Source organism: Phalangium opilio, unplaced genomic scaffold (assembly GCF_054372755.1).
Source record: "Phalangium opilio isolate 3A_F unplaced genomic scaffold, DU_Popi_V2 ptg000014l_1, whole genome shotgun sequence".
Taxonomy (NCBI): Eukaryota; Metazoa; Arthropoda; class Arachnida; order Opiliones; family Phalangiidae; genus Phalangium; species Phalangium opilio.
The window spans coordinates 5,683,162-5,697,808 of record NW_028324149.1 but is presented as its reverse complement, the minus strand read 5'-3'; the positions used below and the strand labels follow the sequence as shown (position 1 = coordinate 5,697,808).

General features: G+C 38.9%; 1 protein-coding gene across 1 annotated transcript; it reads right to left on the bottom strand.

Moving 5' to 3' along the window:
• Positions 1-5,747: 5,747 nt before the first annotated feature.
• On the bottom strand, positions 5,748-12,953 carry LOC149705377 (uncharacterized). Its single transcript, XM_089865534.1, has 3 exons — positions 12,729-12,953; positions 12,422-12,656; positions 5,748-7,348 (listed from the first exon to the last, which is right to left on the bottom strand). Exon 3 carries the CDS (start codon positions 7,284-7,286, stop codon positions 5,958-5,960), a length of 1,329 nt encoding a protein of 442 aa, XP_089721660.1. The 5' UTR covers positions 7,287-7,348; positions 12,422-12,656; positions 12,729-12,953; the 3' UTR covers positions 5,748-5,957.
• Positions 12,954-14,647: the final 1,694 nt, after the last annotated feature.

The window sequence follows — 14,647 nt, the reverse complement described above, 5'->3', positions numbered from 1 at the left end:
TTTTAAGAGTGTCGCGTGACGCCTTAAAGAGTGTCGCGTGACGCCTTAAAGAGTGTCGCGTGACGCCTTAAAGAGTGTCGCGTGACGCCTTAAAGAGTGTCGCGTGACGCCTTAAAGAGTGTCGCGTGACGCCTTAAAGAGTGTCGCGTGACGCCTTAAAGAGTGTCGCGTGACGCCTTAAAGAGTGTCGCGTGACGCCTTAAAGAGTGTCGCGTGACGCCTTAAAGAGTGTCGCGTGACGCCTTAAAGAGTGTCGCGTGACGCCTTAAAGAGTGTCGCGTGACGCTTTTAAGAGTGTCGCGTGACGCTTTTAAGAGTGTCGCGTGACGCTTTTAAGAGTGTCGGGTGACGCTTTTAAGAGTGTCGGGTGGCGCTTTTAAGAGTGTCGCGTGACTCTTTTAAGAGTGTCGCGTGACTCTTTTAAGAGTGTCGGGTGACGCTTTTAAGAGTGTCGCGTGACGCTTTTAAGAGTGTCGCGTGACGCTTTTAAGAGTGTCGCGTGACTCTTTTAAGAGTGTCGCGTGACGCTTTTAAGAGTGTCGCGTGACTCTTTTAAGAGTGTCGCGTGACGCTTTAAAGAGTGTCGCGTGACGCTTTTAAGAGTGTCGCGTGACGCTTTTAAGAGTGTCGCGTGACGCTTTTAAGAGTGTCGCGTGACGCTTTTAAGAGTGTCGCGTGACGCTTTTAAGAGTGTCGCGTGACGCTTTTAAGAGTGTCGGGTGACGCTTTTAAGAGTGTCGCGTGACGCTTTTAAGAGTGTCGGGTGACGCTTTTAAGAGTGTCGCGTGACGCTTTTAAGAGTGTCGCGTGACGCTTTTAAGAGTGTCGCGTGACGCTTTTAAGAGTGTCGCGTGACGCTTTTAAGAGTGTCGCGTGACGCTTTTAAGAGTGTCGCGTGACTCTTTTAAGAGTGTCGCGTGACGCTTTTAAGAGTGTCGCGTGACGCTTTTAAGAGTGTCGCGTGACGCTTTTAAGAGTGTCGCGTGACGCTTTTAAGAGTGTCGGGTGACGCTTTTAAGAGTGTCGCGTGACGCTTTTAAGAGTGTCGCGTGACGCTTTTAAGAGTGTCGGGTGACGCTTTTAAGAGTGTCGCGTGACGCTTTTAAGAGTGTCGGGTGACGCTTTTAAGAGTGTCGGGTGGCGCTTTTAAGAGTGTCGCGTGACTCTTTTAAGAGTGTCGCGTGACGCTTTTAAGAGTGTCGCGTGACGCTTTTAAGAGTGTCGCGTGACGCTTTTAAGAGTGTCGCGTGACGCTTTTAAGAGTGTCGCGTGACGCTTTTAAGAGTGTCGCGTGACTCTTTTAAGAGTGTCGCGTGACGCTTTTAAGAGTGTCGCGTGACGCTTTTAAGAGTGTCGCGTGACGCTTTTAAGAGTGTCGCGTGACTCTTTTAAGAGTGTCGCGTGACTCTTTTAAGAGTGTCGCGTGACTCTTTTAAGAGTGTCGCGTGACTCTTTTAAGAGTGTCGCGTGACTCTTTTAAGAGTGTCGCGTGACGCTTTTAAGAGTGTCGCGTGACGCTTTTAAGAGTGTCGCGTGACGCTTTTAAGAGTGTCGCGTGACTCTTTTAAGAGTGTCGCGTGACTCTTTTAAGAGTGTCGCGTGACTCTTTTAAGAGTGTCGCGTGACTCTTTTAAGAGTGTCGCGTGACGCTTTTAAGAGTGTCGCGTGACTCTTTTAAGAGTGTCGCGTGACTCTTTTAAGAGTGTCGCGTGACTCTTTTAAGAGTGTCGCGTGACGCTTTTAAGAGTGTCGCGTAACGCTTTTAAGAGTGTCGCGTGACTCTTTTAAGAGTGTCGCGTGACGCTTTTAAGAGTGTCGCGTAACGCTTTTAAAAGTGTCGCGTAACGCTTTTAAAAGTGTCGCGTAACGCTTTTAAGAGTGTCGCGTAACGCTTTTAAAAGTGTCGCGTAACGCTTTTAAGAGTGTCGCGTAACGCTTTTAAAAGTGTCGCGTAACGCTTTTAAAAGTGTCGCGTAACGCTTTTAAGAGTGTCGCGTAACGCTTTTAAAAGTGTCGCGTAACGCTTTTAAAAGTGTCGCGTAACGCTTTTAAGAGTGTCGCGTAACGCTTTTAAAAGTGTCGCGTAACGCTTTTAAAAGTGTCGCGTAACGCTTTTAAGAGTGTCGCGTGACGGTTTTAAGAGTGTCGCGTGACGCTTTTAAGAGTGTCGCGTGACGCTTTTAAGAGTGTCGCGTGACGCTTTTAAGAGTGTCGCGTGACGCTTTTAAGAGTGTCGCGTGACTCTTTTAAGAGTGTCGCGTGACTCTTTTAAGAGTGTCGCGTGACTCTTTTAAGAGTGTCGCGTGACTCTTTTAAGAGTGTCGCGTGACTCTTTTAAGAGTGTCGCGTGACTCTTTTAAGAGTGTCGCGTGACTCTTTTAAGAGTGTCGCGTGACTCTTTTAAGAGTGTCGCGTGACTCTTTAAAGAGTGTCGCGTGACTCTTTAAAGAGTGTCGCGTGACTCTTTAAAGAGTGTCGCGTGACTCTTTTAAGAGTGTCGCGTGACTCTTTTAAGAGTGTCGCGTGACGCTTTTAAGAGTGTCGCGTGACGCTTTTAAGAGTGTCGCGTGACGCTTTTAAGAGTGTCGCGTGACTCTTTTAAGAGTGTCGCGTGACTCTTTTAAGAGTGTCGCGTGACTCTTTTAAGAGTGTCGCGTGACGCTTTTAAGAGTGTCGCGTGACGCTTTTAAGAGTGTCGCGTGACTCTTTTAAGAGTGTCGCGTGACTCTTTTAAGAGTGTCGCGTGACTCTTTTAAGAGTGTCGCGTGACGCTTTTAAGAGTGTCGCGTGACTCTTTTAAGAGTGTCGCGTGACTCTTTTAAGAGTGTCGCGTGACTCTTTTAAGAGTGTCGCGTGACTCTTTTAAGAGTGTCGCGTGACGCTTTTAAGAGTGTCGCGTAACGCTTTTAAAAGTGTCGCGTAACGCTTTTAAAAGTGTCGCGTAACGCTTTTAAGAGTGTCGCGTAACGCTTTTAAGAGTGTCGCGTAACGCTTTTAAAAGTGTCGCGTAACGCTTTTAAAAGTGTCGCGTAACGCTTTTAAAAGTGTCGCGTAACGCTTTTAAGAGTGTCGCGTAACGCTTTTAAAAGTGTCGCGTAACGCTTTTAAAAGTGTCGCGTAACGCTTTTAAGAGTGTCGCGTAACGCTTTTAAAAGTGTCGCGTAACGCTTTTAAGAGTGTCGCGTAACGCTTTTAAAAGTGTCGCGTAATGCTTTTAAGAGTGTCGCGTAACGCTTTTAAAAGTGTCGCGTAATGCTTTTAAAAGTGTCACATAACACATTTAGCAGGTTTTATAAAGCTAATACCACCTGATCACCAATTCCGTTTCCTTAGCTACTTTTTACTCAGGGATAAAAATATTTTCTTATGAAAATATCATCTTTAAAAAATGCTGTTATATTTACTTTAATACGAACAATTACGTCTTTTTCCTTGCATTTATAATCTTTGGATTGACTTCAAAATTAAAAGATATATAGAAACGGAAGACCTCATATAAAAAACAAGTTATTGATTTTCAATCCCGCAGTATTATTATTTAATTTCCATGTTTAATTTCAAACGGTGTTTTAAAGGTTTTTATTACCGAATTTACACCAAATTATCTGGAAAAACTCAAGGTGATGAAACTCTATTTTGGGTGTTTTTAATTTGCAAAACATTTGTTTTCTTAAATTACACTCTTTTGAAACTTCCATTTCGCTAAATATTAATTATCCACAAAACAATTTCATAATCATAAGTCAATGAAAAAATGCGAAATTGTTCTCTCGCCGCTCCCGCGTTATTGTATGGTACTGTATGAGACAGTTTAACTATAGCAATTAAAAATTTACAGAATTGTGCTAAAAAATACCAGTTTATAAAATTTAAAGTCTGAGATCTACCCTTATAACACCCTTTCCGAAGAAAAAGGAGTAATTCCAGATAGATTTTACACCTTTATTAACTAAGCTTTTTTTCGTAGATAATGGTCACCTTTAAAATACCAATATAACACCGTTTTTGTTATTCATGTGAAAATGTTAGGTGTTATATAGGTGTTTTTAAAAAGTACACCATTTTCACTCCAAAGAAACCAAAAAATTTTTTTTGTGTGTTGAAACAGTTTAACTGCCGTTCTTCTCGGATTCGTGGCCATAGTTCCCTAATTTTATTCTCCAAACAGTAATTGCATGCCATTTTAAAACTTAATGACAAATCCAGGTCACTTTGATTCTCTAGCAATAACCTGGCCATCTTGGGTCGATTCAATGGTCCTTCAACCGTCCAACTCAAATTGTCGAGATGGTGCTTCAAGCTGGTGTCGTTGACGTCGTCGTTAATTTCGTTAAGCCACTTAATTATTTCATGTCCTACGCCAGTCAATATCAACATGGTCATTTCTTTAAATAGTGTTGGTACGTTGGAGCGCTTTAGATAGACAATTGCTTGGTCGTTCAATGCCTTGGCCTCCAGACAGTAGCGGTTCAAGACAAAGTTCTCCGCAAAGGCGCCGTCGAACTTAAATTTATCCAGAAAAGATCGTAAGGATTCTTTATTTGCCTTAACCCAAACTGACGAGGCGAAATTAGTCAGGGCTTGACGTTGCAAAGAAATCATAGGCAGTTTGGCCAGCTCCATTTTGAATTATTCAGTACGACTTTCGTATGGATGCGTCGACGTTTAAGGATTCTCAAATGCGAGTAATAAACTTCACTGAATTTCGTGGCTTTTCAGAATCTGTAATTTATACGTTGTGGCTTCTCGCTGTTTTTCAAATGCGACTAACCTAAAAACCATACAAGAACTAATGGCTATTATTAATTGTTTACATCCGAAACGAAAAAGAAAACCATGACTTAATGCAGCCATAAGACATCCTACAGCAAAAAAAAAATCAGAATATCGGCCGCCTTGCATATTACCGATTTTATCATAAGCTAGGGCTAAGCTTGTTAAGCCATTCCTCGGACAATACTTCAGTTTCACTATACTGATAACTAATCACATTTGTAACACTAAAATAGCGAAGCTCAGAATGTTTTTAACGCTCATACGACAAGCACTTACCGAACAAACTCTGCTCAAAATTAATTCATTCCAGTCCCAGCGACAAAAAATGGTTAATTATAATGGCGACGGTGTGTTTTAATTAGGCTTAAGTTTGAATATCACGCGCGTCACGACGCAAGCTGCTCGCGCTAGCAGCGCAGCGTCCGGGAGCGCGTGATCGAGTGGGTTATGTTTGAACGGAAGATGGAGCTACAGTAGGATTTAAAAACAAGATGATAAAGACCCCTGGTTAAATGACTTGGAAATATTCATATTAACAGCACTCTATATGACCTCCGCCATATTTTAAAATGGCGGGCCAGGGTCAACGCCGCGTTCCTTCGCTCCTGGTAGAATCCCCCAGCCGAATTTAGAATATATTTATAGGAACCATAATACACCGGGGCATTTTTAAATAGTAAGCTACAATATAAAGCTATCTCAGTTGTGACGTCAGTGGCTAGGTAAAACGTCACAGACTTAGCTTTGTTAGAGGGCGGCCATGTTTGGTTCTAAGGGCAAATAGCATGGGTGACGTCACACCAAGGCTTCAGAATAAAATGATTGAAAGAATGTAACAACTACAATTGCAATTCTGAAGTACTCTAAATAATTAAAATTCTTGCGTATGAATTTAGATGGGAAAACGTTTATTGTGACCAAAAAGTAAACATTAAATTGGTAAATATTTGAAAATAAAAGACTTATATTACTCAGTGTAATTATTCTTTAAACAATTTTTACGTAAGTATCTAACTACAAATGCATTACTTATTTAAAACTGAGCAATTTTGGAAAAAAATCCTTCAGAACAAAATTCGATGAAAACGTGTTTAGAAAACCAAAACGCATTAATTTGGGAAAATACTTTGCAAAACACAAAATTTTAAGTAATTTTATACTGATTGTAACAGTTTAACAATCTAATCAAAGCGGTTGAGATTCCAATGCGGAAAAATCTCAGCAATAATATCCTTAAAAGGAACTAAGCGACGATCATACTCTGATGCCTTAATTAGGTTTTCAGCTACATTCTTGCTGTAAAGGGCACGAGCGAGGTAATATTTCAAAATATTCAAGTCGTGTTTAGCCAACGAGTAGACAATTCTATAACGATGATTTAGGTCCTTGGGGTAACCCTTGGGTCCAACGCTTTCAATTACCATTTTAATGGAAACATCGTCTTCGTTGCGACACAGTTGATAAAAGATGCGAGGCAACAATGAAGAAACTTTTATTAACTCTTTTTTAGTGAATCTGGTCCAATAATGTCTGAACAAAATCCTAGAGTTGTAACGTTTGAAAAACCCCAATGATCCATCAGCTAGCTCTAACAAATCATTGCCATTTGAAGCATTCACTGTGTCTTCCATCTCGCTTAAGTGCTGGTCAAATGCCTTTACAAACTCGGTATTTTGCCATGCAAAGTAATTCAAAGTTGTCCTTAACATTAGGATAAGGCACCAAGGCATGATCTCGCGCATTTCCATAAAATTTAATTGACTTAACAAATAAGCAAAAACCGATTCGTCGCAGAGCAAATATTTTTTTACATGAAATGATTTGAAAACATTCAAGGCCTCATTTTTATCTGCATCACTTAAACTATTAAATAGAAATTTAACTGTTTCAATAGTATAACGACGACTAAAAACAACCTTAAGTAAACATCCTACATCAATAGACCTTCCATAAAAATTTAACACCAAGTCTAGACGGGTAAACAATACGTTTTGCAAGTGTTCGTCTAGTTTACAAATCCAGTATTTTACCAACGCATTTTCATCATCGAGATCTTTTAACTCCCGTTCTTCTCTGATTCGTGGCCATAGTTCCCTAATTTTATCCTCCAAACAGTATTCGCATGCCACTTTAAAACTGAATGACAAATCAAGGTCACTTTGATTCTCTAGCAGTAATCTGACCATCTTGGGTCGATTTAATGGTCCTTCAACCGTCCAACTCAAATTGGAGACTTGGTGCTCCAAGGTGGTGTCGTTGACGTCGTCTTCAATTTCGTTAAGCCACTTAATTATTTCTTGTCCTACATCAGTCAATATCATCATGGTCATTTCTTTAAAAAGTGTTGGTATGTTGGAACGCTTCAGCTCGGCAATTGCTTGGTCGTTCAATGGCTCGGCCTCCAGATCGGATCGTAAGAATTGTTTATTTGCCTTTATCCAAACTGACGAGGCGAAATTAGTCAGGGCTTGACGTTGCAACGAAATCATAGGCAGTTTGGCCAGCTCCATTTTGAATTATTCAATACGACGTTCGTATGGGAAAATGCTGGATACGTTGACGTTTCAGGATTCTCAAAAGCGAGTAACAAACTTCACTGAATTTCTTGGCTATACAGAATAGAGATGGGCCGATACCGATACCATATCGGTATCGGTACCGATATTTGGCTTTAACCGATATATCGGTATCGGTTAAAAATGAACCGATATTTCTACCCGATATTTTTTGATGAAAATAAATACTTATGTTGAGAGTAGATGGTGCCATAAGACCTAAACTCTGAGACAGCACAGTTTTTCATCTATTTTTGGATAACGTAACTAGTGTCTAAAATGGGTTTTATAGTTTCAATTACCGAAATTGGATCGAGAATCATCTATAGAGATGGGCCGATACCGATACTATATCGGTATCGGTTTGATATCGGTTTAATCGAAGGATCGGGTAAAATATCGGTATCGGTACGTATCGGTTTCCCAAGTATCGGATCATATCGGTATCGGTTTAAACTGGTATCGGCCCATCTCAAATACAGAATCCGTCATTTATACGTTGGGGGTTCTCGCTCTATTTCAAATGAGCCTTACCTAAAAACCATATAAGAACTAATGGCTATTATTAATTGTTTACATTCGAAACGAAAAAGAAAACCATGACTTAATGCAGCCATACCGAAACCCCTCCCCCCCAAAAAAACCCATGAATTCCTGCAGCCATAGCATCATAAGACATGAATTCATGTAGCCATAGCAAAATAAAACATTAATTCTTTCATTTTACCCTTGTATTGACTCAATTTTGTTACAAACGGCAAAACTGAAGCTACAACTATTCAATTTTAGAGACTTCCCTACATCACAATATTTTATTAATTTTTTCTCTCAGCTGAACAATAAAGAATGAAATTACTGAAAGGACGCAACGACTACAATTTCAATTCGGAAGTGGAAGTATGAACTTTGTCGTGACAAAAAAGAGGAAACATAAAATTGGTAAAAACCCCCAAAATAAGAGTAAGCTACTGAGCTCAGTGTAATTAATCACTAAACAATCTTTACAGAAGTATTTAACTACAACTGCATCCAATTCTAAATTACTTGATTTAAAACTGAGCAGTTTTTTAAAAAAAAATCTTGAGAACAAAATTCGATGAAAACATATTTAGACTGATGGCGCCCCCCTATCGACGAGCGAAGGAGTTATTAAATATAAAAACTAAAGCGCGGAAATCCAAGTTGCAATTTCTTGATTTTTGAAAACGTATTTTTAGTTTACCTTCGCTACGTGTAGGGGCGCCACTAGTCTTTCACCCCATCACACATGCGAAGGGGTGAATGCCTTAAAACCGTCACAAAAACTGACTCTCAACAGTTCCTCTTGAATCTCTATGCATAAAATACGCTTCCAGCACATAAAAACAGAGGTGATCCTAAACTATATCAGTCCATATAACTATGTCTAACTAGTGTCTAAATCGTCCCAGTCTCTCTTTTATTCCTAAATGACCCTGGGTAATCGATTGAACCTAGTCACGCACTTCGTCCTAAGGTAAGCTATCTTTCGTAACGGAAATATTAACTTAGGGGAAGTTCCCAAGTCCCATTCTCCTCCAGTACTGTTCTTCTTAGGAAAACATAACTGAATTCCTCTTTTAGAATTTCCTATTTCTTCTCCTTACCCCCTTCCCGCCCCCACCTTATACACTTAATCTTAACTGAGAGCTTTTTATCATTATTTTTTATATAGGGACATATCTTTAAAGGAAAGGTATATTGTAGAATGTTTTACTCCAAAATTCCAAAGACCTACACATTTCAAATTGGAACTAAGAGAGTTCGGTCTTTTAAGGGTGGAAATTTAAACTCGAATTAGTTTTAGTTTTACAGTAATTTATAATTAGATTTGTTCCATAAGTTTGTCACTGTTTACACACTGGAGCTTGTAATTTTGAAGTGATTGAGTAGATCATAGATTCTGGGTAAAGCGACGCCGACGCCTGGTGAGGCGCTGTCAAAGACTTAGTAATACCAGGGATAGATTTAATTTCAGAAGTAGGAATGGAGAACGGTTAGTATTTACTTCAGTCCGACTCAGCCCTGTGTAGAGCCCCTCCCTCCAACACGTAACGAAAAATTTAAACTATCTTATTGGCTGACTTAAACTACGTTTTGATGACGTTGCTGAAGGGGACGGCGAAAAATACGCAATCCCTTTTTACCTCTGTAGCTATGACCCGCCTCTTCTTTCATAACCCCCCCTCCGTCCCTTGGAAGGGGATCCGGGCGACGCGTGCCCAAATTAATCTGTTCTCCAATCTCCATTCCTACTTCTAAAATTAAATCTATTCATGCTACCACCAACTATCGTCCAATAGAATTTTTACCCAAATGTCTTCTATCCAGCGCTGTCTAACGCGTAGAATCCAGAAAGTAAACTTAATTGCCCGTTATCTTATTTAATATTGAAAATAGACAAAAAGTACCATTTGAAATAGACCTACTATTTTATATGTTATTTCGAACAAAAAGATAATTCTATCCTACAAGTCCTTTCCTTTAGAAAGTTGTAAATTAAAGAGTCTTACGATATATACTTGTGTATTTAACGGTACTGTGTAACTTGGACAAATATAAGACATTACAGTTTCTCTATAGGCCTACAAGTTTTGTAATTTCCAGTTTTGGTAATGGAAAATTTTGAGTTGATAAAATTGAGTATATAATACTTCTCTTCGAGAAAAGTGTAACACCACAAAGCGGGGTAATTGTAACATGATTCTTCCTAACCAACATTTATTATAGCAAGGTTAATTGCTAAACCGAATCGCATACGCCATGTAAATAGTTAATTCCTCATCATTACTATATCTATTAGCGCTGCTTAACTATTTGCCAAGGCGAATGCATGCGCTTGTGTGTTAATTTTTGTTACAGCACGTCAAGACAATCAAGGTTTGTTGGTTAATTGATTGCTGAGGATTTAGTAAATACCAAACAGTTATAGAATTCACCCTAGCACGGTGCGATGCCCATCTGAAGTTTGATGAGCACGAGAGCAAACAAAAAGGGACCATGACTCCTGGGTAGAATCATGTTACATAACTAAAGTATTAAGATGATACAGTGTCATCCTTCTTCTATTATCAACCCCTTCTGGTATGACCTTAAAAGCTACCAATGTCATAATGTAGAAGAGCTAAAACTAGTTGTTGGGGACTGGACAAAACCATCCCTCAAATATGGAAGCAGGAAGTGTCATGCCCTATTCCAAATTCCCTCACTTTCCAGGTTCAAGGCTTTTCCCTTGGCAAGTAATTTTTCCTCATAGATTTTCCAGTTTTAGTTGTTTGTTTGTAGAACAGTTTTTATTTGTTCGTGGAACAGTTTTTATTTGTTCGTGGAACAGTTTTTATTTGTTCGTGGAACAGTTTTTATTTGTTCGTGGAACAGTTTTTATTTGTTCGTGGAACAGTTTTTATTTGTTCGTGGAACAGTTTTTATTTGTTCGTGGAACAGTTTTATTTGTTCGTAGAACAGTTTTATTTGTTCGTAGAACAGTTTTATTTGTTCCTAGAACAGTTTTATTTGTTTGCTGAAAAGTTTTATTTGTTTGCTGAAAAGTTTTACTTGTTTGCTGAAAAGTTTTACTTGTTTGCTGAAAAGTTTTACTTGTTTGCTGAAAAGTTTTACTTGTTTGCTGAAAAGTTTTACTTGTTTGTGGAACAGTTTTGTTTGTTTGTGGAACAGTTTTATTTGTTCCGTTCGGGGAACAGTTTTTATTTGTTCGTGGAACAGTTTTTATTTGTTCGTGGAACAGTTTATATTTGTTCGTGGAACAGTTTTTACTTGTTTGTGGAACAGTTTTACTTGTTCGTGGAACAGTTTTACTTGTTCGTGGAACAGTTTCAATTGTTCGTGGAACAGTTTTTATTTGTTCGTGGAACAGTTTTTATATGTTCGCTGAACAGTTTTTATTTGTTCGTGGAACAGTTTATATTTGTTCGTGGAACAGTTTATATTTGTTCGTGGAACAGTTTTACTTGTTCGTGGAACAGTTTTTATTTGTTCGTGGAACAGTTTTTATTTGTTCGTGGAACAGTTTTTATTTGTTCGTGGAACAGTTTTTATTTGTTCGTGGAACGGTTTTTTTTATTCGTGGAACAGTTTTTATTTGTTCGTGGAACAGTTTTTATTTGTTCGTGGAACAGTTTTAATTTGTTCGTGGAACAGTTTTAATTTGTTCGTGGAACAGTTTTTATTTGTTCGTGGAACAGTTTTAATTTGTTCGTGGAACAGTTAGAACAATTAATTTAAAAACGACTAGGCCTAGTACGATGAAATTATAAACATGCTAGAACCAATAAAAGAAAATTAGTGAAACCAGGACAAAATTCCCCAACTTTTAGGACAATTTTCAAATTCCCCAACTTTTATCCAACATTTCACACGTATTTTCAAAATCCCAAACTTTCCATGACTTCCAGGTACTAAGGCAAACCCGGTTATGCTTTAGTATGCTCCCCTAAACCGGAATAGATTCCCCATAATGACATTTGGGAAAGTCATGTCATGCACTGCCAAAGTTGCAAGTGACATTAGAGGATTATAACTTCTATTCATCCATTGAAAGAAAATATTAACTTTCAAGGTTCTGGTTGCATTACCCTTGATGTTCAGTCTTGGCTAGATAAGTGCAACTAAACCAAGTATCTTGTGGATGATGAAGAAACCTTTTGATTCCCCTGAGTTTTTCAGGTTTTTTCCCACACATTTTTACGGGTTTTCCAGTTTTGAATGAACCCTGATAGAGTAATGGCAGTACTACCTATGCAAACAACCTACCTTTCTGTGTCATCAAACTCTTAGGCGCCTACAAGAGCGTGCCCAGAGGGAGGGATACATAGTCTACACCTCTCTCTACCGCCACTGCTCTATTGCTTAATTGTCAATTGATTTTATCAACAGTAAGCTAATCTTTAAGCCCCATCTATGTCTGCGAAAATCTTATCACCAAACTAACAACAAATATAGAACGCATTTTTCTTGTCACACTTATCATTATTGTTAGGTAATGATATTTTTAATTAAAACCCCCACGTAAATTTATGTAATTCTAAAAAGTGGAAATAATAAAATTTACTTACAATATTAATGATCTAGCTGTTGTGAATCCACATGTAATTTAGTTCAATAATGTCTTTAACAGAAAAAAAACACTTCCTTGTACTTTGAAAATGTTCAATTTTTAAAAGTTCTTCAGGAACTTCGCCACTTATTATTGACTAACTAAAGACGCGCGTTCTGGTCAAGTTCTTTGTCTTTGGTCCTCAGTTCCCGCCCAATTTTGGGCTAACAAAGGCTTAACTTAAAAACTTGTTGCTAGAAAAGTTATAACACTTAATAAATTGAATAAACAATTATTTTATATAGTTATCTTAGATGTATCATTACCATATAATGCTTTCGTTTTTGAAGTTTAAACGGTTAATTGCCAGATCGTGACTTTGACGCAAAATTAACTTTGAGAATCGAGATTCTGACAAAGAAACAAAAGCAAAACTAAAAAGTAGGCTTAAGCCGGAAAGAACAACCGCGCTGCTAGCCTGCTAGTCTCGCTGAAATCAAGGCGGCAAAAATATTTTTAGATCGATGGTGCGTTGGGTCCAAAGTTTTTTAGATACCGAAAAACCGGACGTTTAAGGTTTGAGAGTCTTAAAAAGCAAAATAATGGTTTGTTCGTGTAGTGAATCTGAACGCCGTCTGCTTTTACATTGTAGTTATGTCTAGCCCTAGTCTGATGCCGTTATAAAATAAAATTTTTGCCAATCAGTTATTTTCCACCATGGAGTATTATTACAGTAGGCGTAGCTACAATATTAGACTCCTTCAAGGATAAAAACATTTTCACTCTAGTGAAACTACTCCATGGAAAATATAGATGGCAACCAGAATTCCAAGCAGAGTGGGAAATAAGGCGGTGGCACAGGGCAAATGACCAGTTTAAATATTGCCTGGACCCGTTTATAAATTAAATCGGAGGGGGGTCAGTGGTCCACGGGACCACTAATAAAATTCAAGGGTAACCAGACTCCAGACATTATCTCAACTATTTTAATTATCCACTTCAAAAGTTTAGCAGACGATGCACTCTGGTTAATGGTCATGGACCAGTTTATTTATTCCAGACCATGGGGGGGGTTGCTGGCCCGACGTCCAGTTTTAAAAAAATCCTTATCCTGGATTCCTGATTCCAAGTCAGCCGTCCATCACAGGCTTGGAAATAAGGTTTATTTCTGAACTAGTCCTTCGGACCAGTGACCCCTGATGTCTTAAATGTGAAACTGGTCCCGGGACCAGTGACCCTTCCCCAATTTATTTTTCTACTGGTCCCAGGACTTGTGGTTGTTCTCTCTTCTAAAAAAATCTCTCTCGGCTTAGGGTTGTATACACAACTGGACTCCTGGAGTCGAAATTTATGTTAAAATGAAAATAATTAAAGAGGTCCACATATCAATTTTTAATGAAAGTAGGAATTAATAAACTGGTCATTGGGACCAGTGACCCTCGCGTTTTGAATAAAAAAAGTGGTCCAAGCTATTAATAAACTGGTTTTTGACCTGTAAACCTGTCTTATTTCCTAGCCTGATTCCAAGTCAGCCATCATCATTGACAGTGTGGGAAATAAGGATTTTTTTAAAACTGGACCTGTGGCCAGTAGATTCTAGGTATGTTAATTAAAAAACCGGCCACGGTGCCACCTACCACTTTTAGCCTCAAAAATCAGGCTTTCGAAATTTAGGGCCAAATTATCTATTCTGGACAATATTTGCTTGGGCGTAGGCTTAGTAGGTTAGTTTTTATAGTTATGGGTATTTAAAAATATTGGAGTCTTAAATTAAGAACTATAAGTCTTTATTGAGTAATGCTAAATTAAAAAATTCGGCCCGTAGGGAGGGAGTTGACACTCCATTGCTATCTTCCCATAGACTCTAATACAATCAAAGGCAGCAGGCTGCCTTTCCCTAGAGACCAGACCCAAACAAGACTACCGAGAGATTATCTTCCCTTTAGCCATGCTTAAGCTAACTGCAAAAATCACTTCATCTACAGATTCTACACTGTGTAGAGCGTAGACAGACATACGAAACCCACCCATAATCCCACTCCCACATACACAATTCAGGCCAAGCAAGCAAACAGCATAGAAGCAAAGACGAGACAATCTTAGGGATTAACATAGTATTTATTTAATGATCCAAAATCTTGAGGGGAAAACTTTGAATTAATTAAGTGGCCACCAGGGCCAGTAGACCCCAAAGCGTTTAATTTTTAAACTGGCCCAGGTAATTTTTAAACTGGCCATTGGCCTG